This window comes from Trypanosoma brucei, chromosome 10 (genome assembly GCF_000210295.1).
Source record: "Trypanosoma brucei gambiense DAL972 chromosome 10, complete sequence".
NCBI lineage: Eukaryota > Euglenozoa > Kinetoplastea > Trypanosomatida > Trypanosomatidae > Trypanosoma > Trypanosoma brucei.
In genome coordinates, this window is record NC_026743.1 from 853,449 (window position 1) to 878,541 (window position 25,093).

General features: G+C 46.3%; 8 protein-coding genes across 8 annotated transcripts; 7 read left to right on the forward strand and 1 right to left on the reverse strand.

The window, feature by feature from the left end:
• Positions 1–915: 915 nt before the first annotated feature.
• On the forward strand, positions 916–6,324 carry TbgDal_X4370 (hypothetical protein, conserved; the record flags this gene model as incomplete). Its single annotated transcript, XM_011779314.1, has 1 exon — positions 916–6,324. One exon carries the CDS (start codon positions 916–918, stop codon positions 6,322–6,324), a length of 5,409 nt encoding a protein of 1,802 aa, XP_011777616.1.
• Positions 6,325–7,592: 1,268 nt separating this feature from the next.
• On the forward strand, positions 7,593–8,792 carry TbgDal_X4380 (Tbgamb.27571 protease regulatory ATPase subunit,putative; the record flags this gene model as incomplete). Its single annotated transcript, XM_011779315.1, has 1 exon — positions 7,593–8,792. The coding sequence occupies one exon, from the start codon at positions 7,593–7,595 to the stop codon at positions 8,790–8,792; it is 1,200 nt and encodes a 399-aa protein (XP_011777617.1).
• Positions 8,793–9,868: 1,076 nt separating this feature from the next.
• Positions 9,869–10,168, reverse strand: TbgDal_X4390 (hypothetical protein, unlikely; the record flags this gene model as incomplete). The annotated part of the gene is made up of 1 exon (XM_011779316.1): positions 9,869–10,168. One exon carries the CDS (start codon positions 10,166–10,168, stop codon positions 9,869–9,871), a length of 300 nt encoding a protein of 99 aa, XP_011777618.1.
• A 273-nt stretch (positions 10,169–10,441) lies between these two features.
• Positions 10,442–11,590, forward strand: TbgDal_X4400 (hypothetical protein, conserved; the record flags this gene model as incomplete). Its single annotated transcript, XM_011779317.1, has 1 exon — positions 10,442–11,590. One exon carries the CDS (start codon positions 10,442–10,444, stop codon positions 11,588–11,590), a length of 1,149 nt encoding a protein of 382 aa, XP_011777619.1.
• A 1,341-nt stretch (positions 11,591–12,931) lies between these two features.
• Positions 12,932–13,612, forward strand: TbgDal_X4410 (hypothetical protein, conserved; the record flags this gene model as incomplete). Its single annotated transcript, XM_011779318.1, has 1 exon — positions 12,932–13,612. The coding sequence occupies one exon, from the start codon at positions 12,932–12,934 to the stop codon at positions 13,610–13,612; it is 681 nt and encodes a 226-aa protein (XP_011777620.1).
• A 1,951-nt stretch (positions 13,613–15,563) lies between these two features.
• On the forward strand, positions 15,564–18,734 carry TbgDal_X4420 (DNA repair helicase, putative; the record flags this gene model as incomplete). The annotated part of the gene is made up of 1 exon (XM_011779319.1): positions 15,564–18,734. The coding sequence occupies one exon, from the start codon at positions 15,564–15,566 to the stop codon at positions 18,732–18,734; it is 3,171 nt and encodes a 1,056-aa protein (XP_011777621.1).
• Positions 18,735–19,528: 794 nt separating this feature from the next.
• TbgDal_X4430 (arginine N-methyltransferase, putative) lies at positions 19,529–20,698 on the forward strand (the record flags this gene model as incomplete). Its single annotated transcript, XM_011779320.1, has 1 exon — positions 19,529–20,698. One exon carries the CDS (start codon positions 19,529–19,531, stop codon positions 20,696–20,698), a length of 1,170 nt encoding a protein of 389 aa, XP_011777622.1.
• Positions 20,699–22,024: 1,326 nt separating this feature from the next.
• TbgDal_X4440 (RNA editing 3' exouridylylase MP99) lies at positions 22,025–24,814 on the forward strand (the record flags this gene model as incomplete). Its single annotated transcript, XM_011779321.1, has 1 exon — positions 22,025–24,814. The coding sequence occupies one exon, from the start codon at positions 22,025–22,027 to the stop codon at positions 24,812–24,814; it is 2,790 nt and encodes a 929-aa protein (XP_011777623.1).
• Positions 24,815–25,093: the final 279 nt, after the last annotated feature.

Below are 25,093 nucleotides of genomic sequence, written 5' to 3' on the forward strand. Positions count from 1 at the left end.
CTTTGTCTTGGAAGAATTACATTTCGGCACTTCTAACCTTTGTAGTGCTCAGGGATTAGAAAAATTGAAAAAGTCGCCCTAGCATTTATCTGTGCTTGTGTGCATACTGCGAATGACGTAGGGAAAACAAACGCTGCTGTGGAATCCACGTACTGCATGTAGTGCGATGGAAAGGTGGCGCTTAACGAAGTTCAGACGGTATTGAATGGGCTGAACATTCTTCGATGTGGGGCCACTGTGGCGGCGGTGCGGAGATCATGAAGTTTTGGTGGCATAAGGGAGACTTTACACCTTTCTCGGCCGTTGATGATGGGTTAAAGCGCAACTTAGCCGGAAGCGATTGGGAAAAGGTTATTGCCGGTAGTTCCCCAAATAACCTTCTACTTGGCTGTATGCCACGCACACACACACCATACAAACTTTGTGAGAACCCTTTTGACCGTCAGTACTCCTCCTCTTTCTACATGCTCTATGGGATTATTCTTCCTCTTATTTGCAGATGATCTAGTGCACTGTTTTCTGTTCTCGGTGCATCTAGGCGGGGATAATATCACAAATGCAGCTCTCTCCGTACATATGGATTACCTTGAAGTACGTACACTGTTTTAACGGGAGAGTTAGGGGCAACATCTTTCATATTTTCTTTTGTCAATAGGTAGTTGAGGGGCGTCAGTACTTTGTTGTTTCGAAGGTTAATGGTTTCTCTTTCATTCACTCCAACCCCTCACTATTTAATATTTTTGTTTACTCTCTCTTATGTAAGGTGCTTGCATTTGTTTGAATTTATGCATTACCGCTGCCGCTGCCAACTCCATTCGTTAACTTTTCTCTTTTTCTCTCTCTCTCTCTCTCTGCATTGAACCGGCACTTTTAATTTACAATGAGCAGTGAAAAAGTGACTGTTGGAGGGAGTATATGCTGTTTACTTGCAGTTCACGTCGTTTAGTCGGAAGGACTCTCACACTGTACCTTCTGCGGCGTAACTGTAGTGCATTAACCGCTTCTGTTCCCCGCACCGTTCCAAGTGATGAAAGTGTAGCCACCAGTGGAGGCCGCATCGTCAGCGCCACACCCGCGCCAAATTTGGCGCGCAAGGAAACTCAGCGGAAACAAGTAAGGCGTTCCAAACCATCTACAGCAGCAACCGCCAAAGGGGAATCTACTGGAGAAGAAGGGACTGAGTCTGTGGAGCATATATTATCTCTAGTGTCTGCGTCGCAAGTAAGGGCTTGCAGTGAAAGCCATGAACCAGAAGTATCCAGTTCTTTTGCTGCGTCGCCACAAACACCAGTAACTCAAGCGCTACAATTACATCGGCGACTCGCCAGTGAGAAACAGCAACCACACATAGGTATCGGAGAGACTACTGTCTCAAGTTCCGCTAGCATTTCGTCTGAACGAGTGGAGCGTCGGCGGAAAAAATGGACGGTGGCAGAGTCGGAGTTTGATGCTGGGATAACGGAGCGGTTGCTTCCAGAAATACGCAGACTGGCAGCACTGCACGAATTACATTATGGAGATGCGGTCATGCGTGAGGTGGATTCTTCCACATATTTTGCTTCGTTGGGAGGTGCCACCGCGTCCGTAGCTGATATGCGGGCAGATGACGACATCAACGATGCCGACTTGACCGATGATGAATTCCTGAAGTTCGAGGCGGAGCAGGTAGAAGTTGCGGGTGACCCGGTGTTGTATAACACCTCTTCAAGCGGGATTATTGAGAAGTGTCAGAAGAAGGAAGAAATAACAAATGCAGCAAACGGCGAAGAAAAGGTGTGTGCTCACAGTCTTCAAACACCTTGGTTTGTTCCAGCCGGTGGTGTTGTTCGGCTGGAGCCATTACCCCCGGAAGATGTGTTGTGTCTTTTGAAGTTTCTCATGCATCTACGGCAACAAACCCTTGATCAGCTCCCCGTGCCTCTTCAGGCGAAAGTGAGCGCAACTGAGCGGGTACTTCGCTCGGTACATCAGGAAGAGAAGTCGAAGGAGATCCTAATCGTTCCGAGAGCAGTAGCAGATGGTGGTACTACGTGTATTTCCTTTGAAGATGTCATGGTTTACCTTGACAAAGCGCCGTCTCCGATCCTTGGCTTCACAGAAGACCTTCCACCAGGTGAGAGCCCTGCGTTTGTATTTGTTCTATACACAGAGAACGTCTCACTTCAAAACGCCATAGGACACATGTCAGCACTTTTTGAGATACCTCAGCGTGCCTTCCTTACGTGCACAGCTGTGTCCAAAATGTCATGTGGTGCAGTGCTGTGTGCGGTAACCCCCAACCAAGTGCGGCGAGAGCACTTGCTTCTGCTGAACACAATGCGTCACCCTGGCTTTGTGATCCGTGTTGGTTCCATACAAGAGGTGAAGGATGCGGAACGAATAGCAAGCCTGTTTGGTGACCTTGCGCGTTGGCAGCCACTCCACGAAGTGGAAGTACTGCTTCGACGTGTGAGTTGTCGCAGTCGGCAAGAGCTTGAGCACCGCCTACGCGCCATAAAAGAGGTGGGTGCTGTGTTCTTTTGCTCCAACCGTGAGGCCTCTTTAGTACGGGCGGCGACAGATTTGCTTCATGGATTTTATAGGTCCGCTCTACTGAGTGCGCTGCACCGCCGTCACGCACCACTAGAACTTCGGCAATTCATTAAGCGCCCAAATGTTATCACTGCAGCTCGCGCCCGTCGCGCTTCGACGGATCCAACAATTCGTCAGGCACTGAAAAACTACGAGTTAACACAGGGGAACTGGGAACAGACAGTGGCGAGGATACCTTACGTTTGGCGTAGACGCTGGTTAAATGCTCTGCGAAGCTCTGTCTGGAACGTTATGGCGTCTCGGCGATTGTCACTTGATGGTGCGTCACGGCGAGTCATTCCTGGGGATATCGTTTTCCGCCCGGAATATCGTGCTGATGTCCATCGCCGCATGATCCCAACAGTGAAGGCAGAGCATGTGATGGTCGTTCGTGACGAAGAGGAAGCAGCACTCTGTAGTGTCGAAGATATATGTATTCCTTTCCTTAGGGGGACCTACCCACCTGAACTGTTTGCACCTGAGGAAACAAAGCATCCGATTATGACAAATACGAGCATGCTAGCAATTCTTCGGGAGTTGCATGCACCTCAACTACTTCTGGGTATGAATGATGCTTGTCGTCAGTTGATGGACATCCGTTGTGATTGTGCACCTCTCCTTTTCCGTCGCCTTATAATCAGACCCATTGCGGTGTCGTTCACAGTGCTGGAGGATAAACCTCCGGTGAAGTCCGTGCACTTCGACGCCGCTCGATTGCTGTTAAACGACAGGTTAATGCATCAGAATGCTCTTCGTCGCAACCCTTTGCAGAAATCAGATCCTCCGAAACGGTGTGGAGTTGGTGCTGACGGCGAAGCTAGTCTTCCATCCTGTTCTTCTTTAGCTAACCAGGATGTGGTGCTGGACCAAACGACCATCGGTGCGCGTCTGATGTCGGGTGTTCTTGCCGAAGAATTCTTTACGACACCAGATCGCAGTGATTACGTGACACTCGGCCACGTCACGCGCAAGTTGCACGGTAACTTTGTAGCTGCCGCTCCGCAAACACCCGAAGATGCGCTAGGTCCTGTTGATCGCCTTTACAGTGTTTATATACATGCAGTTTTGCGCTACGGGGTGGGGGCTATGTCTCAGTTGCTTCGGGAATATTTTATTTTAGGAGGTATTGAGGCTGAGAGCGATAGCGCGCTACAACACAAGGTGCACCGTATGCGCCGCGAACTTGACAATGAAACACAGTATTTAACTGCGCCGACATTTTGCAGCGCGTGCTACTCTCGCTGTCATGACGCGTTGAACTCATGTGCGGAGTATCAGCACAAGCATGGAAAGCATTTGGGAAGAAAACGGCGTGAGGAAACTCTTCAGCAGCTACAGTTTATGGGGAAAACGTTGCCATCAGTTGCAGATACTTCACCCCTGTCTTCGCGTGAGGCAGCTACTGTTCCTGGAGGCGGTGAAATCAGTGCTGTTTCCGGTGTGAACGGCTCTGCAGTTGAGACCCAACAAACAACGAAGGGCGTCACTAATGAGCCGCACACTCAGCTTGAGCTAGAGTTGTTGCTCCGACGGCGAAACGGGGAACAAAAGTGGGGTGTGCACCTCACCTCATCCCTTTGCTTAGCAAACATCGATGACGTTAGTGTAGTGGCGGGCGGTAGGTTGCGTTGTGTCTGCGGAGATGTGACTAGCGCGATTTCACAGAAACAGTTATGCCGAGTGCTGCTACAAGGAGGTGTTGAGGATATTTCTTCAACCTCAAATGAGATTAATAAACATCATATGTTGGCTCTTCGACGTTTCGTTGCTGTATCTACAGGTGAGAATGTGGACACCATATATGAAAGCAGCAATAAAACGTGGGATAATGGTTGTGAAGCCGCGTCTATTCTGGATGAAAATTCAGACGGTGTAAAGCTCACTAAGGTTGCCGAAGTTTTCTCCGTTTCATCACCGCGACACCCGCAAACGTTAACAACTGAATCGAGGGAGGAGATCGACACGGTGGTGGGAGACTCCCGTACGTTGCTCCACAACTGTCGGTGGGCTTTGAAGGGTATCAACGATGCGGAGGTGGCTGACCGGAAGCAAGTGGCGGCAGTGTTTGTGTCAATTGGAAAGCAGCGGGAAGTGCGCTTGCGCTTTCGGACCATTATTGATCTTCCTCTTTCGCACATCAACGAACATGGGAATGACAGTAATAACGCGGGTGGTACTGAGCGCTGTGAGCTTCCAGCCGTTGCTGAGCTTACGCTTTCGATAGCCGAAGGAAATGGTAGTTTCGGGAAATCTGGGTGGGGAGTGATGATTGACAAGAGTTCGCTCGCTCTGCTGAACCTGTCTGACCTTCTCCACCAACGGCAAGTGGGGGTGAGCGGAAGGCTTAACCCACCAATACCTTCTTACATAAACCCTTCCGCCGCTGATGGGATGTATGTGCTCCATGCCTTGGATGGGATTCCCGTCGCCTCTCAACAGGAGGTTAGCTTACATATGGGAAAGCGAAGACAAGCTTTGAAGGGTGTATCCAATGGTAAGTGCAGTTCCCTGCGTTTGCAACTCCGACGCTTGCAAGGACATCCGCAAAAAGGTGTGGCAACAGTTGAAACCGCTAAGCTACCGGGGGCGACAATGAAAACTATTGTAGCTGCCGGTGTTGAAGCGGATGGAAAGAGGGACAAAGTGACGACGGTGGTGAATTCAACGACCACAGTCGAGGACGTAAGCGATGCGGCGGAAAGTGAATCCGGCTTGACGCCTTTACTACCTTGCAGCCCACAATGTGTGCCTCTCACCTCAGTGCAACTTCGACGCAGTGTGTTCACCATTGCGATAAATCGCTCTGCAGGTGCTCCTCCGGGTCGTTGGGGAATTAGGGTACAGCGCGGTACTCGGCGGCTGCAGTACATTCAGCACAATCAGTACTTCACATTTCAGGTGTACACGGCGAAACAGAACCAAGCCGTTCGCATTGCCGATAACTTGCGCTTACATACACACCAGCGGAAAAGTTCTGGCACCTCGGAGCCAGACGATGGTACGGTGGCAAGCGAAACGGAAGAAAAAGAGAGAACCACCGCAGCATCCTTCTCTTATTTTATTTACATGATTGCAGGTGTTAACTACCGACATGTCGGTAACAACGAAGAGCTACGAGCATCTCTCACAGAAGCGGGGCGTTCGCATGAAGAATCTGTAATTCTACACGTCCAACAATATCGTTTGGCTTACATCGCGCTTTCTGTTAAGCGGAAAGAGGTTGCGGGAGGAGGAGCACTTGAACCCGTTGGCTTGTGTATATCAAAAGATATGGTGATCAAATCTGTTGTCGCTGGTAGCGCGGTAGCACGAGCCATCATCGCTGCTACACATGAGGACTGCTCACTACGCGGCCTCATTGTGGAGGATTCATCCAGCAGTGGTGGGAACTTTTCCTCACCCAACCAAACGTGGCGGTTCGATCTTGATGAAGACGAAGAAGGGCAGCACATCCAAACTAATTCCCCAGTGGGTGATGCTGGTGCGCGTAATGTACCAGGTAATTCCAACTCTGATGCCGTATTAGGTAGACGAGTCGCTCACTGGAACATGGTGGACGGTGTAGCACTCTGTGCTACACATGATAAGGTGGAGTCTTCAGCTGGTGGTGAGTCAAGAAATCGTTTTGTCTGGCGAATACTATACGCTGCTCGAGCTGGCCCACTGCGCACACCCCAAGATGTGGCGCGGACCTTCGCTAGCAACATTCAAGAGGATACGATTTTTGTTCAACAATGCGTAATGGACGACTAGGCGTGTTTGTGTTGCTTTTTTTTGGAAACGGAGGAAAGTGCAGGCACGTTACAAATGGTTGTGGGACGCGTGGCGCGTTTTTCGTTCTCTCTCCGTCAATTTCAGTCCCGTTTCCTTTATCATTTGTTCCGCCTTTTTCACTATTTCGCATTCTTGTGGTGAGCTCTTTTTTCCTTTTTATTTGTGAAGACGAGAGAAGAGCATTCTTTTCACTTAAATAACAGTTAAGTTAACGGGTGTACACTTCCGCGGGTGGAGCCACACTCAACTAAGAAGAAAATAGGAGCTGCCGTACGCACACTGATAAAGGGATTTCTTTTTCTACTTACTTGTTGTGGTGTTGGGTTATTTTTGCGTGTTGTCTTTATTATTTTTTTTTTCGTTTACTGAAGTCTACAATAACAGAAATAGTAAAGACATTACCATTTGTTTTAAAGGGAATGCGGGCGAGTATGAAAAAAAAAATGAATAAATCAAGGACTAAACGAGCGTAGGCATTGTGTTCCTATGACACATATTCGAAAGGAAAGTGGGAGATTGTGAGGGATACATGCATGCAGCGGATTGGAAGAAGGAAAGACGATATACATTTGTGTATCCGCATGTGTGACTTGTTACCGTTGTTATGTGGAAAAGTGGGGTAACACTACGGAAAGAGATGAGGCTCATTGTATAGTGCCAGTGGCGAGTGAAAAGACGCAGTGGAATGATAAAATATATTTTCTTTGTATTTATAAATTGTTTGCGCGTCTTATCGGTACTTCCTTGGTCTTTTTTGTTTTGTACCCTGATGCCTCTCGGTTGCCGTGACCTCCTAAGTTCCTTCCGTAGTTACTACACATTTTGTTTTCATTTCACACATCTATACTATTTCCTACATGGTGGACTGGAACTTTTAGGTGCATCTTTGCTCCTGCTTTACTCCGCCTTCCAAATTCATTCGGTATGATCATGTTAATACAATCGGTGTCTGCTGCTCCGTTCGTGTGCCATCTTAACGGGAAGTCAACTATTATAATCTTTATTTTTCTTTCCTTCTGTATCTTTTTGTCCAAAACAGAATATATTGTTTGGTGCGGTTTACTGTTATTGTTGTCGTGCTAAGAGTGAGTATATATTGATAAACTGCTACGTATATTTGTAAATATATTTATATCTGGATATCATTCTTGCATTATAGTCAGTGGGAGAAGGTTGAAAGCTTGTAAAAGGGAGGGGGAAGAGACGATTTGTGCGGTTGTGTACGTGATCAAAGGAGGTGGTTGACCATGCAGGAACGTCAGGAGGAGTACGCCTCACTTTCTGAGCGGGAACAGTTGCGGCAAGACGTCATTGCCAAAACTATACGACGCAATGAATCACGGGCACGCGTCCGTGAGGTTGCAAAGGCAATGGAGGCATCGGAGAGGGAGTTGATGCGCGTGGTGGATCAACTTAGTGCTCTCATGAGCATTGGCCACTTCGTTGGTGAAATTCTTCACAAGGTGGATGAAGAGCGGTTTATCGTACAGAGCGTTTCCGGTGCTCGCCATCTCGTTGGTTACAAGAAAAGTATCAAGCCGGAGAAGCTGAAAATTGGAACTCGTGTCGCACTGGAAATTACAACGCTAACAATTGTGAGAGTGCTTCCCCGTGAGGTTGACCCACAGGTATATAACATGCAAGTTATGGAGAACGAGAAGAATATTTCGTTCCAGGAAATCGGTGGCTTGCAGGAGCAGATGCGGCAAATGCGAGAGGTTGTAGAACTTCCTCTGACGAATCCGGAGTTGTTTGTGCGTGTCGGTATTTCACCTCCTAAGGGCGTGCTTCTTTACGGCCCACCGGGAACCGGCAAGACGCTACTTGCTAAAGCAATTGCGTCCAATGTTGACGCTGCTTTCCTGAAAATTGTAGCGTCCTCTATTGTAGATAAATATATTGGCGAGTCGGCACGAGTACTGCGTGAGATGTTTGCTTTTGCGCGCGATCATGAGCCATGCATTATTTTTATTGATGAAGTGGATGCTATTGGCGGGAAGCGAATCGAGGGTAGTTCCTCCGACCGCGAGGTCCAGCGTACGCTAATGGAACTACTGCATCAGATGGATGGCTTTGAGAAGCTAGGGAAAGTGAAAGTGATTATGGCGACCAACCGCCCCGACACGTTGGACCCCGCGCTTATGCGTCCCGGGAGGTTAGACCGTAAAATCGAAATCGGATTACCGAACGAGGCCGGTCGTCTTGACGTACTGAAGATTCACGCATCCAAGATTACGAAACAAGGCGACATTGATTACGACTCGATCGTCAAACTCTCTGAAGGTTTTAATGGTGCCGACTTACGCAATGTTTGTACCGAGGCCGGGATGTTTGCCCTTCGCGCGGGCAGGGATTACGTCATCAACGAAGACTTCAACAAAGCAACCCGGAAGGTGGCAGATTCTAAGAAACTGGAGAGTGCTCCACATCAATACTCAGAGCAATAGCTTCCGTTGGCGTCGTGACAGTGTGTTCTAAAGAGGAATGGTGTGCTCAACTGTAGAGAAACGAGGTGCGGTGTCGGATGAGAAGAAACGAAAAACAAACAAGGGAACACATTAATGTGCAGTCGTTTGGAACAGGAAGGAGGAAGAGCATGTGTCGTGTGTCGTGTGTTCAATGACTGTGATGTGGGTGAAATGCAGGAAAAAACTCTGGAATTTCAATGGTGCTCCAAAGGGAAGCAAGGGAGGAAGGGGATGTGCTTGTGGTTACGTAAATCGGTGGGATATTCGCATTGAGAAAAAAATACGTTGCGAGTTGATCTGAAACCTCCAATGACAGTGATGATGATGATGATAAAAAATGGTACCATCGCCGGCAAGTGGAACACAGTAAGGGTTTCCCTTAGGTTCACATGGGAACGAAACCGTTGTTCTTTTGGGAAGGGCCGTTGCTTTCATCCTCTTTTTGTTTTCACGGCAGATACTGGCTTCCAATAACCCGAAACACGTCAAACACATTTTTTAAAATACTTTTGGTTGACGTATTATTTCCCCCTTCCTCTCTTTTTATTCTCCCACATCCCCCCCTCCCTTGTCGATCCGCTACTGCTAGTCTCACCACGTTACAGAATTGTGTGACATGACACAAGAAAAAAAAAATTACCCATTCAAACCGAACACTAAACCCTAAAGGAGACGACATTAAATGAAGGGAAACAAAAGTTTACCCTTTTTTTTGTTGTTTGAAGTACTGTTGTACCACATTAATTAACTGCGTGCACTATTGACCAACTTCTCTTTCTATTTTTTTTTTGACTTCTCTTGTTAAGGGATAAACAAAACATTCTACTAAATCAGGTAATTGATAAGTTGGCGTGTGTTGGAGGTCCGTATGTTACCGAATGGTGCAGGGTTCTCCATTTGTATGCAACCGCAGGGGAAATGCAACCCCAACGTTGCTCATAATTCCTCACCCTCTAAACGTAACGCAGCATCCTTAAGCGTTAGAAACAATAATAATTGGGCGAGGGGAGAGCGACATCTGTTTTGCTTCGCGTTTCTCTCTTCTGTTTTATGTATCATGTGATGAAGGAGTTGTGGAAGGCGAAATATCTTCGGGGTTTAATAATAAGGAGGAAGGTACGCGGCATTGATGGTATTGAAGCGCATTGTGAAATGTTTTTCTTCCCCTTTTTTTCGTCAGCAGCGGTGTTGCGGGCCGGCCCCCGCCATCTCATATAATTGCCGTTCTGGAAGGCATGTGGTGGAAACAAAAAGTGGAAGGTCCCCCTTTTTCTTGTTTTTTTTTCATCTCTCTCTCTCTCTCCTCCCTTGTGGAGCGACTGTAGCGAGCATCCCATTATAATAAGGCGAGTCATTACTATGCCGAAGTGTCCGTATTGTGTGAGATTGATCCTATACCGTTATTTGTATTGAAAATCATACTACCATGTGACACGCGGTTTCCCTTTTTGTTATAACAAATTATACTGTTACGCCTTTTTGTGTGTTCTTTGTTTTTTTTTGTTCTTTTAGTGTAGTGGTAGTGAGCATATATTTTAAACCTCGTAGGCAAAGTCTTTTTTTTTTAAAAAAAAAGACCGTTAGATTCAATAGTTCTTTTTTCTTAGCTGACTTGCCACTGTTTTTGTATGGATCCTTTGGACGATTGGGACGTCGTTGAGGCCGATGATTTTACACCTCGTGTTTCCAGTGGTGACAAAAATGAGGATCCGAGTACAAAGAAAGATGCCGATGATTCTTTATTAAACCATGAAGAAAATGCCGTTAGCAGTAAAGATTCCGTAAATGTTTATAACACTCCCTCTTTTTTGAAAAGTAAATGTAGAATCCCTTCCGGGCCTCAGGTCGTAAGAAATGATAGTACACCTTCCAATAATTACAATATTGTTGCGAGTCCTGGCAATGAAGGTGAGCCTTCAGTACAGCGCCCACCGGCGCATCGTGAAATTACTGGAGCTAGTGTTCTGCAAGCACGGGGAATATTACATGAAAGCTTTGACAACAGTAATGCGCAAGAAGTTGTTCATCGCTGCCAATATGTAAAACATACGGTGGAACCGCAGCAAAATTCCGTGAACGCGGTTTCCAATTCAAGATTATATAATTTGATTGGAAAGCTGTTGTGTGCGGGACAGTTATTGGGTTTGGCGACACCCATTAGTGATGGGGAGGAACAGAATTGTTGGGCATTATCAGTTAAGTTGTGGAGTCACACGTCGTGTATCATTAAACAGATGGGCTCTGCTGGACAACTTATGTGTTTTATGGTATTTCTTTACTTTGTTTCCGCTGCCCCAGTGGGACGGAATAAGACAGAACACTGCAGTCCCTCCATCAACTGTTGCAGTCTTTTTAAGGATGGTGTACGGTATTTTTGTTATTTGCTATTTCTAGTGGGACCACTACTTCGCATTGCGGAGTTTGCTGTCCAAAAGAGGTCCTTCGGTAAAGCGCTGCACGGCTGTGAGGTTGGAGGAAGGGCGCATAAAATAGTGTGTAACGCAGTTACATGGTTTGGTAAGTGCATACTAACGACTGCATTAATCGTGCCGCAAGAACCAAATGGAGGAGCGGCGGTTAGTTATGTGACTGCCAAAGAAACAGTGGGTAGTTGTAAAACCAAAGTTAGCGATACAACGGAGTGTTTTGCTAGAGTGAACAGCGCCTCGGAGAAGGCGGTTCTTGGAGTGAACCGTCTCTTGTTTGTCGTTGTTTGCATTTCACTAGTTTCATTCATGCGCGATGCTGAAGAGCGTTGTACCCCTTCATCCCGCTGATACGATTTTTGGTTATGATAATCACTACAGCACACGATGCTACCTTTACTTCAGTGAAACTGCTTAATGTTTTGTTTAAGGGACGGCTCCGCAACGGAAACGGGTGAAGAAGGGCAAAAAATGAGAGAAGAGAAGTTAATATGATTAAGTTGGAAAGAAAAAGTGGGCGTTTGCACGTGGGTATGTGTGCTTTCCACGCATGAATACTGGATTTTGCCTTAGTTCGAACCCCTGGCTTGCGCTTGACTTCTTTTTTTTTTTTGTTTCCATATATATATATATATGTCATTGTTAGCATTTTTATGCTAGTTGCGTTATCTTTTTTTGCTTTATTGTTCGTTCACTCCCTCTTTTACCCCCCTCATCATATTATATATACGTATGTGTTCACGAGTATGTATGTTTCAGTTGTGGTTTTGTATGCCTCCTGAAAAAAAAACGGCTATTCCATCCAGTGACTTCGAAGTGGGAGGTGGAAGTAATTAAAAAAAAAAAAAAGAGGAAACAGAGGGGAAAGAAAGTTTCATATTACATTACTTATCACATTCCAACCAATTGTGGTTTCTGTAATTTTCAGGTGAACTAAGACAAATAATAGGTAAAAAAAAATAAATGGGAAGAAAATAACAGAAATGATGAAGCCGGGGTTGAAACTTGCTTCTGTTGGAAAAGGAAGAAATCGTGTGAGGTCATATTTTTCTCGGATTTATTCCTGTTGTTGTTTGATTAGTTTCTTTTTGGAGTTCGCTTCCTTACGTTTATCTCCCTTTTTTTTTTTGTTCGGTTACTTTCACGGTTCTTTCCCGCAAGCGCAAATGTATCTATCGTGGTTTTGTCGGGTCATATCTATGTTTGCGTTTACATATTTAGTCTTACTTTAATGCCAACTTTGCGTCATTTATTCAGGCTCCCTTGTAATACTTTCCACTCGCCTCTCGTACGCCCAGGGAAGGGGTCAGCAGCAACGAGAAAGGAAGGGCTAACGCGAAATATATACATATATATGCCATAAAAATATTTCAAATACGAAACAGATGGACAAAAAAACATGAATTATTCAAAACAAAGCAAAAGAAGTGAGAGGAACGGAATGTGGACACTCTTTTTCTCTCTCTCTTACATTTCGTACCATTAGCAAGTGGTCACACAAGTGCAATTGACGCTACTGCGTGTAATTTAATGGCTCAATGGGGGTTGAAACCCGTGCATGAAGGATTTCCATCATCTTTTAAAACCAAACATTATTTCCACTTCTCCTGCTTCTCGTCGTCCCTCCTTTTTTGTTTTCACGCCCTCGCTGCCACATCATCTATTGTAGTATTCTGTTCCCTGAGGTGAAAGATGAAGCTTCTAAAGTTCGTCAACTGTGATGCCCCAAACGTGAGCCCGGAAGCTCTTCACTTCTCAATGTCAAGACAACGTGTTTCGCTTCACAGCGGTGACACTTCCGATAGGAGATCTGGAAGCAGAAGTTCCGCAACTGAGGGTAATGCATCGATAGGGAAAACGTGGCGCATTGCGGAGGGAGGAACCCCAATAACTGGAGGTTATTGGTTGTTGGGCGATAACAATGAGCCAATAGGCCCTGTTCAGGAGGTTATACTTGCCGTGCCGGAGGTTAAGGAGGCTGATGTTACTCCACGAGGCATCAACGAATCTGTTGTGAAAAATGTAGAGTTTTTCAGTAAATTTGGAAGGTCCATGCAGCGAACCAGGGAAACATTTGGCGATACGTATTTGTCTGCTCCCAAAAGCGTTATTCCTCTATCGGATGCGGAGCGAACCTTTGCGAAACGGGCAGAGAGGGCGCGTATGCCTCTGAAGCGAAGAGCAGAGGCGGTAGATGCTGAAGGGGGGCCCGGCGGTGAGGTAGTGGCGGCAGCGGCAACGGCAACGGCAGCGGCAGCAAATCCAACAGCATGTGTGGAACCCAGCCCGCGTCCCGTTAAGAAAGAGAAGAAAAGCAAAAAGATCACTACCCCGACTCTTACTCCGGTGCGAAGCATTAAAAAGGAAACGTGATACATCAGGAACCGAAGTATGTCGCCTCCCATCGTGACGCCGTGTGCTATGAGAGTTTGTTTTTTCTTTTTTCTTTTTCTAAGTTTGAATACTGTGTGAGTATGCTTGTGTTATGGGACATTCAGTTGAGGGTGGTGCTTGCGCATTTACTCGGTTTGTACGTTCAAAAAAAAAGGGGGGTTAAGTATTGTGTGTGTGTGTTTGTGAACGTGTGGTATCGATCGTGGTGTTTACGACAGCGGATCAGCATTGAAATAAAAGAGGATTTTACGCAGCTGAGACTTCCAAAGGGGAGCGGATGAAAAATGGAGGAGGGGAAAAAAATTGTAAGTAGATTGCTTTTTCTTTTCACTTTTCATATATATATATATATATATATATTTGTTCTCATTTATTAGTTCTGTTTGTTTTGTGATATAAAAGAAACCGGACAAAATATCTGGCAGCTTTTTCTCCAAGAAGAAGAGAAGGAGCTGAAAAAAATATCAACATTAATAACAGATAAAAGTGATATATTCTAACAAATAAGTTTTTTTTTTAAAAAAAGGAATCAGAACTTACCGACAGAATAAAAACAAAAAAAATGAAGAAAAAGAAAAGTATTCCACACATTTATTTTCCACTTCCTACAGAAATCCCGAACCTTCTTTCTTTCTTTCAATAATTTACTGATTTTGGTTTCGACATACCGTTGCTGCAAGAAATCAACGCTGTTTTGTTTTAAGGGGAAAATAAAGATTATATAAACAAACGCGTAATAAACAAATGGAATAAAGAAAGAAAAAGATGTGCCGGTTTAAGGTTGAATATAAAGCATAAAAATGTTTGTACGCGGCAACGTTAAGAGTACTGATGTGCGCGTGTACTCTTATGCGGTCACAGAGTTAAATAATTTATAATGACTACGGTTAAACTCCTTACTGTTCCGCTCTCTTACACCTCACTGTAACCCATTTCACTAGCACTCAACTGTATGTATGTGTTTGTTTATTACACACCCACCCTCTTTTGATTCACTACCCTCCGCCTCGACGTTATCTTGTAATGTTACTTTCCTTCTCTTCCATTTATATAGATAAATATTTAAGGAAAAAGTAAATTTTTTCACTCTTTCCTCAAAAAAAAAAAATGCAACAATAAGATCAAATGAAGTTTACTGGGATTTGCTGTTTTGTTAACTACAGTAAAGGTGTGATCAACTTTATTTGTATGTGAAGAAAGTGTTGAGTTTGATCGATCTGACAAGTTGTGTACTGACATAGTAGAGGAAATGGGTGAATGCGTTACGACAGCTGCGGTTGATCGATGCAACTGTGCGTACTTGATTACACGACGTCACGTCAAAGGAGCGTACCCAACGGATCGATCGATGAAAATCATATTGCTGTCTTTCTTTTACGTGGTACTTTTTCGTCGTATTTGTCTTTTTTTTTTTTGCGATGGCTGAGGTAGGGATCTTCAAATTTTTTTTTCAGTATGTCACCGCCACTATCTTTACTCCTAGTTTTTAGTGTCAATTTTTTTTCATACTTTGGGGAACTAACCCCTAACTATGTCGCAATTGGTGCCCCCTCCCCGCGAGAATAAATGTTAATAACAAGTTGTGAAATGCAAAAAGAAAAAGTAAATCGAATGGTTGTATAGTTTTTGAACGATGCAAATAAGTCGGTACAAGTAACAAAAAGAACTTTTCTAAGTAAATATGTAGTTCCTATGTAATCTCACACTTTCACTCCCTTCCTTTGCTTTGCTTTGATATTCTATTGACATATCACTTGTTCAAATGTCGCTAAGCCCCTCCAACATATCTGCCCACTCTTATTATAATACCGTACTAAACCCAGCTGAAAGGGGGCTGAGGCGGGAGTAATACGGATATACGATTTTTTTCAGGAAAAGAAAATAGTGGAGCGACGAGTTGTACACACTCTCTTTAATATCCTGCTACATTATGTATGCGGCTGGTCGCTTCACCGTCCCGTTTCCGTTCGAGCCATATCCGTTGCAACTCCACGCCATGGAAGCAATCCGGGAGGGTCTCTCAGCGGGTGATGTTGTTGTGCTCGAATCACCTACAGGAACAGGGAAAACACAAATTCTGCTCAATGGTGTACTTTCACATATGTTCGAACCCGTCGTTACTTCAGTAGAGCATGGGATTGCAGAAAGCCACGAAGTGACTGGGGAATCGCGCTCTACCGGGGAAGTGTGTGCGGATTGTGGAGATGGTTGCCCTTCTTTCGAAGAGCATCGTAAGCATCAAAGGAAGCGGCGTAAACGAGAACGGGAAAAGAGAAGGAAGGAGACGTTTAACTTTGGTGGCACAAGCAGCTCAAGAGATCCGTTCCTGGTGGACCAGGATGTTCGCGAGGAGGCGCAAGAACTAAGTCGTTGTGGCGCTTTAGCAGATTGTCTGTCATCTTCATCTTCATCACGCTCATCCTCAGTGTCTCATCTGGGGGGCGAGGGAGATAAATCCGATGAAGATGTTGAAGTACAGCCTCTGAGGAAACCAAAGGTGTATTTCTCTAGTCGCACTCACACACAGTTGCAACAAGTCACAGACGAGTTGCGCCGGACCGTCTTTTGTCAGAATCTTGTCCGACGGCGTTCATGCAACTCTGTTGAAAAAGATGGCCTCGCTTCAAAGGTCTTTGAGGATGCACATAAATCTCCGTTTGTGGAACCGCGGAAACTCCGTTATGTACATGTGGCCGGGAGACAGCAACTGTGTCTTAATGCGTCTCTGAAAGCCGCTGCCGGTGGGAGCAATGAACGACTCAATGAACTATGCTTGGAGGCTATGGCGTACGAATACTCGAAGGAGGGCAAGACAGCGCGGAAACAGAAACAGCAGAGGGGCTGCGCAGATTCCTCTCTACCTGACATTGAAGATAGTTTGGGTTCGAGCACCGTTAGCAGAAGGGGTTGTGGCTACTGTCAGAAGGAGAAGCTTAAAATTCTCCGCGATTACGTGAATATTGAACCTCGCGACCTATCGCAGATGCGGGAACTGGGTCAGCGAGTCGGTGCTTGTCCGTTTCTCGTTACACGTGAGGTTCTTCGTGGGGCGGACGTTGTGTTTATCCCGTATAGTTATCTCGTTTCATCAGAGATGCGCAATGCACTGCTTGCGGGAACTGCAACGAACGAGCACCCTACTGATTTAACACCTCAAGCACAAGTTGTATCGCAAGGACTAAGTTCCACATGCAGAGCAGGTTCAACAAGTACACATAGTAGTTACCCTACGGTGCCCTCCAAGCAACGGTGGGAAATCCAAAATGGGAGACGAGTCCCGATACTACCTCCTGATTTCAGCGGTGACGTGATTGTTGTCGATGAGGCACATAACCTTGTGGATTACTGTCGTAATGTGACGACAGCAGAGGTAACATTGCCGGAGTTACAAGTGATACGTCGGCTGCTAGACGGATACCGCCTGCGGTACGAAAAGAGACTACTAACTAGGAACAAACAACGTCTTCGTGAAATGGTGGCATTTGTTGACAAACTTGCGCAACACTTACAGGAAGCAGGGAAGAAATCCACCCCAACTGCAACGGTAAGCACCTTTATTGACTTCACATTTGATGCTGAAGTTGATACTGTGAATGTCCACCTCTTTCTTAGTTTCTTGGATGAGAGTCGATTACTACCAAAGTTGCACGGTCTCCTGGCGCAAATGGTCGCGCAAGTGGAGGCGCAGATTAGCCAACCCTCAGGGAAGACAACGAAGTGGCGCCCAACGTCATCATATAGCGATGAGAATATTTGTTCGGATACCACAAATGAATATGCTGACCCAATTGAGGCGCTTTTGCATTCATTGGCTGAGGATCGCCGATCGATAGCAGCCACGCTGTATCGTTTTGAAACGTTTCTACGGTGGTATGGACTATCTGACGAGTACACACGCGTGATACTAAGACGTTTGCCCGCTGAAAACGGCAGCAGGGAAATGTGCAGGGTTACGTTAGAGTTGCTACAACTGGAATTGGGAACACACACGATGTTCCCTGTGCTTCAGCAGGCCCACGCCGCCGTGTTGGCGGGTGGGACGATGAAACCTCTTGCTCTAACTTGTGACCTTCTACTGAAGCAATCTGCACCACCTAAGGAGTTATCGGTGCTAAAAAACATTAGTTCTCTGCCGTGTGGAACCATGGAAGAAGGGGCTGGCGAACAAGCTAAGAAAATTCGTTTCACAGAAGAAGGACATGTAGTTCCACCATCGTCCATAGCAGTGTTTACGTTGGCAACCGGGCCGGGTGGACAGCGTTTGGAATTTCAGCATGCTCGACGGCAGTCATGGCCAAAGATTTTTGAAGGTGTTGGTACAGCGCTTCTCAACTTTTGCCGAGTAATCCCCGCGGGAATGATAGTTTTCTTTACTTCATACGAGATAGAGGAACTTTTTGTTAATATCATTCGCAGTTCCGGTATGTACGATACGATCAACGCAGTGAAGCGAATATTTCGGGAACCCGGGTCCGCTAGGAATGCAAGTTCTACTCCCGGTTACAGCAGTGGGTGTCAAGCCGCGGCCTCCACAACTGTTGATTCGATGCTTGAAGAGTACGCCTCATGGATTCGCTCAGAACGCTCATCTGGCGCACTTCTATTCGCCGTAATTGGGGGTAAGTTATCGGAAGGCATTAATTTCAATGATGATCTTGGACGGGCTGTTGTTGTTGTGGGTCTTCCCTACGCCAATATCAGCGAGGTGGATCTGCAACTGCACCTTCGACATGTGGCGGACACGCGGGTGAGAACTTTATTACCATCCTCTGCTAACATTGCTACGGGGAGCATTACCACCGATAGCACTGACCATGTTACGGTTGTACCTGATGGAGAATTTTCGGCATCACCATCCTCTGCAATGGAGTGGGGTTTATTGACAGATTTGTGCATGCGCTCCGTCAATCAAAGTATTGGGCGTTGCATCCGTCACGCCTCTGACTACGCCGCTGTCATCCTACTGGATGCACGTTACGTTGAACGGAGAGACATACGTCGTCGTATTCCTTCATGGATGCAACCATCCATCCATGTTGCCCAAAACTTTGGCGACTGCTTCCGCCGTGTTCGGGATTTTTTTATCGAGCGGCGGAAGTGACGAATCAATGTTGTGTTTGATGGGGAGGAGGGTTGCCTGAACCGGGTGAGGTGGATGACGTCTCTGCACATTTTTTTTCTTACTTCTTCCTGGCGGTTTGTTGTGCTAATTTGTGCGTGCGTGTCTCCTTCACTTAAGTGTGTTTTGACGATGAATACGTTACTTTTTCCTTAAATTTTTTGCATCGAAGCGGAAGTGAATAAAGGCATTGGGGATTTGTTGCGCACACACATTGGTTCTCGACTTCCTTCGCCCCTCGGTTACCTGAGCGGTGTAGGTGGAGAAAGGGTACAGCGAAATGGAAATCTCTCGTAGCAGCTGTGCTAAGAGATTTGTAATAGTTTTTTTTTGTGTGTGTTATGGTTTTTCATTAGTATCTATTTCACATACCTGCTTTCGCAGGTAAACTATTTGAAATCTGTATCATACTTGCATCTCTTTTTTTTTTTTTTTGTAATCAATCAGCCACAGTTGTGTTCACCTTTTTTAATAACTACTGTGACGACATATAAGTTATCGCACCACAACTGCATGTGCTCAGCAATGGCAGGTTCTTTTTGAGGGTGGTAAAATTTTTGGCGGTTAATTATATTTTGTTTGTTGCGAATAACGTTGTTTTTGTGAGATGCGTCACACTCTTTGTTTTTATCTGTAAAACGTATGCAACAGTTTTTTTTTAACCTTGATACTTCTCGAAAAAAGGGGGGGAGGACGATTACGAAGTTTACGTGCGGTCGATTAGGACGGACGAGATATTCGGAACGAGAGCAGGATTAAAAGGTGTAAAAATTGAGATGTCACCAAAGAAAAACTCGGCATCGCGACCATCAAATAACGGTGGAGGCGGAAAAACAGGGGGAGGAAACGGCAATGTCAGTCACAGAACTGACAACGAACAGAGCGGGAATAATTTATCGGAGCGCATTATCGCCAATGAATCCCTCCTTGCAACAGAAAGTGAGAGGCATGCCACCTCTAAAAGTCTTTATGGGGATTGCACTGCACGAATATCAGGGAATCTATCCTGTATTCACGATCGTGTCCGACTGCGAGCATACGAGTCTGTACTGAGGAGTATCAAAGGCAAATCTGTATTGCATTTGGGGTGCGGAATGGGGTTGGTTTCCATGATTGCAGCGCGAAGCCTCGCCTCCGCTGTTGTTGCAGTGGACCGTTCCGCAATTGTAGACGCCGCGCAAGTGGTGGCGAAGAAAAATGGGTTAAACAATATTAGTTTCTTCCGGGGTGCTCTTGTGGACGTTGTTCAAAACTTTCCCGTGCGGCAGTTTGACGTCATCATCTGTGAATGGATGGGACCATTCTTGATCAATGACCCACTGCTAGAAGAGGCTCTTTATGCCCGTAATAATTTACTCGCGAGCAACGGTGTTATGTGTCCTGACAGTTCATCCATTCACGTTGTCGGCGTCAGTGATTATTGTTTTCACATGGATACCGTGGAATTCTGGGGTAACGTATATGGTTTCAAGATGGAACCGATGAAAGCACTTGTGCAACGGGAGGTGGAGATGTGTCGTGTCCCCACCTCTAGTATCGTTACCACTACGTGTCTTGCCCACACAGTCAATATCGCATCGATTAACAATTTGGATGATAAATCGAGTTTGAACGATTTTGTGGTGCCCTTCAGCGTGCGAGCAACCAAAGACACGACGGTTAACTTTCTCACATTTTACATAGACGCCCGTTTCACCAACCCTCACGATCCCGGTGCTAATTTTGTGTTGGGCGTCCGTCCAGGTGGCACCAATCCGTGGACGGAAACGAGTGTTGCTCTTCATGAACCCCTTCCACTGAAGGGTGGCGAAGTGTTGAGCGGTGAGTTGAAGGTGTGTTTGTTGAACCCAACTCGGGGAATTACAACCGTAGAGGTGACCGCACGCACGTCTGGTAATGTTGTAAACATTGAGACGAAAGGCACGTACAACTACCAAAGGTATTGATGTGTTGTGCAGAGCGTCGTGAAATAGGTGGATCACCTTGGCCGTTTGCACTCGCACTAAATTTCATGGAGGAGGCAAATGCAATACCCGTTTTTACGTACCGTGGTCAAGGTGTGTGGAATAACAAAATACAGGTGGAAGAGTTTTTTTCTTAAAAAAAGGAATGAGTGCGTTCAGACGCACATACATGTGTCCGTGGTTGCGGGGAGCGGGTAAGAACGATGATGATAATAATAATAATAATGGTAATAATAAGTAACGGTATCCAATCGAGGGATTACTTTCTTGTAAAAGGTGTAATCTACAACGCGTGTATGGGGGTATTTAGCCTTAACAAGGCGTGAAATGGGGGAAATTGGGCGAAGGGGGACAGGCGAGTCGTGTGCAAGAAGATGTTTTTGTGAATCAAATGAGAGAAGCAATGTCCTCACAGACTGTAGATTACTAACCGGTTTGTATGTTTGCTGCGTGGTAGCGTCTGTTTGTCTGCTTTTTTTTTTGTATCATTTTCCTTCCGTGTCTTTCCCCGTGAAACGGAGCGGGTACCTATGGATGGAAGAGTGTAGGGTGAGTAAATGAACGGAAATAGTTGAACACTGCAAATAGGATCAGTAATAACAACGCGATGTGTGGTCAAAGAGAGGAGGAGCACGTGGAAAAATAACAATAATAACACTCACAAACTTAAAAGAAGAGAAATGAGGTTACAAAGGTTTTTTTTTTGAGGAAAGCACTCTTATAACCCACAAAGATGTCGAAATAACCGACTTACAACCAGTGATATGAGCAAAAAGAGGGATATGGGGGAAAATATGAACAAATGGGGTCTGAAAGGGAGCTGATGAGGTTGTTTCTGTGTACCCATTTGCAGTTTGTAGCTTCACCTTCTTCCTTTTGTTAGCACATATGTTGCCGTCGGTTGATGTTTGTTCAACTGCGCCGCGTTTGAAATCCGTTAACCTTGTGGAAAGGGAGGGCTAGTTTGCACTAATGTTGCTCCCTGATGTCTTCTGAAAAAAAAAAAAGTGTAAAGAACTTGATGAGAAATCACGATCCTTGGAAAGGATTATGGGGGAGCAGGGAAGTAATTTGTTGTGTCACTCGGGGTCCTTTGGCAGTGTTGCGGTAGTGGCACATTTACTTGGTTTTACCTTTTCTGACTGTCGTACGAAGCTGTTTCTTTGGAACGGCCCCTGGTATAGCCATCACCAATTGCCAGCCAGCATAAATAAATGCTGGAAGCAACCGTCGGGAAAAAGCTAACACACAGTTTCTCTGCTTCCTGTGCCCACACGTGCAAATACATACATATATATATGCGTATGAATGCTTCTCTCCACTTGTGTGTTTTCCACTATGACATGTAGTATACGCAAAAAAAAAAACCCGCATATGTTGCGCCGCAGTCGCTTGCACCTGCTAGCGGACTACCGCACGTCGTCCAAGATATCAGATGAATTTAACAACGTATTGAATCGGAGCGGATGGGGGTTTGATCATGTCGCCGTCGACGTCGGATCTCTCTCCGGCGCGGCAGGACGTTTGACACGCGACCTTATTGGCCAGGAGCGCGATGCGGAAACGGTGAAAATTATTCACAAACAAATCACAAATGTAATTTTGCGTCGTATTCAACCGAAGAAGTCACTCGCAATTTTCATTGACGGAAGTGAGCCGTTATGGAAAGTGCGTCACATGCGGTTATATCCGGGAAAGAAATTTGAGGGAAAGTTCTACCGCAGTGCAGCGTCGCCCATGGTTTATTCGCTTGAAGACAAACTTCGTTGTGTGGGTCCGGATCTGCGGACACCACCAAAGGAGTTTATTGTAAGTGGACCGGCAGCACCGGGGCCGGTGGAGGCAAAACTCTCTGCGTGGATGCTTGACCTCGCGACCCGTGCACTTCCGGATGGAGCGGTACCGACCCCTACAGTTACCGGAGCGGCTGCGGCTGCTTCTGCCTCGGCAGGGCCACCTGAAGTAACATTCAACGATACATTTTGCCTCATTGGAGGTAATGATGCGTTTCTATCCGCCCTCGGCGCAACACCCTTTCACAACATCACTACCGTAACACTTCAGCAAGGAGAGATGAAATCCCTTTCCTTGAGTGAGGCACTGGAGTGGTTTGCGATGGATCATCTACTGAAAGGCGAAACATCAATCGGTTCTGGAGGGAATGAACTTCAGAAGAGGTTGGCTTCTGTACGCACAGACATTGTACTCCTGTACTTGATGGCGAATGGTATTAGCGCAACAGATCTTCCCGGTCTGGGCGTGAACTTCAAGGATTTGATGGAAGCCTACACTGCAGAGGAGGCTAACAAACTCTACTTATTCGGGAAAACATCTGAAGAGCGATGTTTGCGGATGTGCCCCCTTAACCTTGAGCGTGTACTAACCCGCGCTACTCGGAGGACATCAACACCGACTCGTTTTTGTCAGCAGTCCGCGGATTACCTCGAGATTCTTCTACAAACCCACTCCATGATATGCGATGGAGGCATCAAGAATTTTCGGTGGACACCCAACGACAATGACGCCGTCCCGGAGAAGCAACCTAAAATTCCCATTGAGCGCTTTATTGGTCATCTGAAACATCTGGCTGCGCAGGGCGGAGAAACCACCGCCGTCGCTGATGTCGGGAGCACTGAACCGGGTCTTGCTGCCTCCGTCGATTGGACATTTGCGCTGACAGGGATTGAGACACTGCTTTTGAGCGCCCCCAAGGCAGAAATGATCGATCAAATTATTCCCGTATTCACAAAAGGTCACACACTTCCCGGTGGCGTTGCCCAGGATATCGTGGACACGAAGAACGTCGTGGAAGCTCTTCACAAGGTGCGTCGTGTGCTACAGGTTGTTGTGACAAGCGACAACAGTGGTAATGATGACGGCAGAATAGAGCACCCAGCCTTTAACCACTATCCGACTCACTACTTTGTGCGGACCCCAGGTTCCCGCGGGCCCCCTCCTGGGTGGACGTACAAAAGTGTCAATCTGGGGGTGCGAGCCGTCGCTCTTGGCGTGAGGCACCGTGTCGCTTCGGGAATGTCGACGGCGGCTTCTCGAGTGCTTGACAGTGGTGGCGTCTCCTCCAAGAATTCTCTCTTTGTATTTCATCTGAAGGACGGTATAACAACCCCCAGTGGCGGGGGAAACGAGGATGGCTGGTTAGAGACACCGTGCCATGAGCTGGCTGGCTCCTCTGCAAACCCAGCATCCAAGGAGATTTCAACGCTTCGGGTGGTAACCTGGAATGTGCAGTTTAGTCGTCACAGTGGCGAGCGGACGCCGTTAGGGCGTGATGGAATTGATTGGTGCACCTCAACAAGGTACGTGGCACTCGCCCAAACATTAGAGGGGCTTGACGCTGATGTTATTGGTATGCAGGAAGTAGAGCCAGCATGGTGCAAGTATCTGTCGCAACAACCGTGGGTACGGGAGAAGTATGCCATGACTTGCTGTGAGCATAGTCACGCCATTCAACCTTGGGGAGTCATGTTACTCGTTAGACGGTCACTCTGCGTAACGTCTACACACCACGCAAATGTTCCCGCTTTTTCAGGACATACGAGTGTGATGCCGGAAGTCACAGTGGTTGTGTCTGAAGGTGTTCCGGTGACGGTGGGTTCGATGCACCTTCTTGCTCCTTATAACCAGAACAACATCAGTAACCGCACAACTCAACTCGACAATTTAACGAAACGACTACGCACGCGACCCCCTATTAACGGTAAACAAGCAGGATTAATTGTTATGGGTGATTTTAATGACTGCGCGAAGAATTACTTCACCTTTCCCCCGGAAATGGGCTTTAAAGACGCTTGGTTACTTCTTCACCCCGATGAAGGTGTGAGCAGCAAATCAGGCCACACCATTGATGGCGACCGAAATCCTTACGCCGCACAGATTATTGAGAAAGAATTCTATGGACGCGCGGACCGAGTATTGTTTTCCTCTCGAAACTTACAACCTATTCAAACTGAGATTATTGGGACGACCTCTGTCCGTGAGATGGGGATCACAAAACAGGTGGACATTGACAAGGACGTTCCGGAGTATTTGTACCCGTCTGACCATTTCGGTCTCCTTGTTGAGTTTCAGGTGGTTTAGCCCTCGGCATCCCGCTCACTGCCATTTGTGACCTTTCCGCTCTTCACATCGAATACCGATTTGAGTCCCCCCACATAGCAAGGTTTTAGGGCGGCAAAGTTGTTCAACGGGAGGGAAAGCTGTATTGTTTGTCTAAAAGTAGTCACTGAGCGGCTACACGTGTAAAACTGTAAGGTGGTGCATGCGTCTTGGCGACTATGACTCCACACATCAGATATTAAGATCTTATCATTTCAGACTCGAATTGAGGCTCTATTTTCCCTTTTACCCCTATGTTTG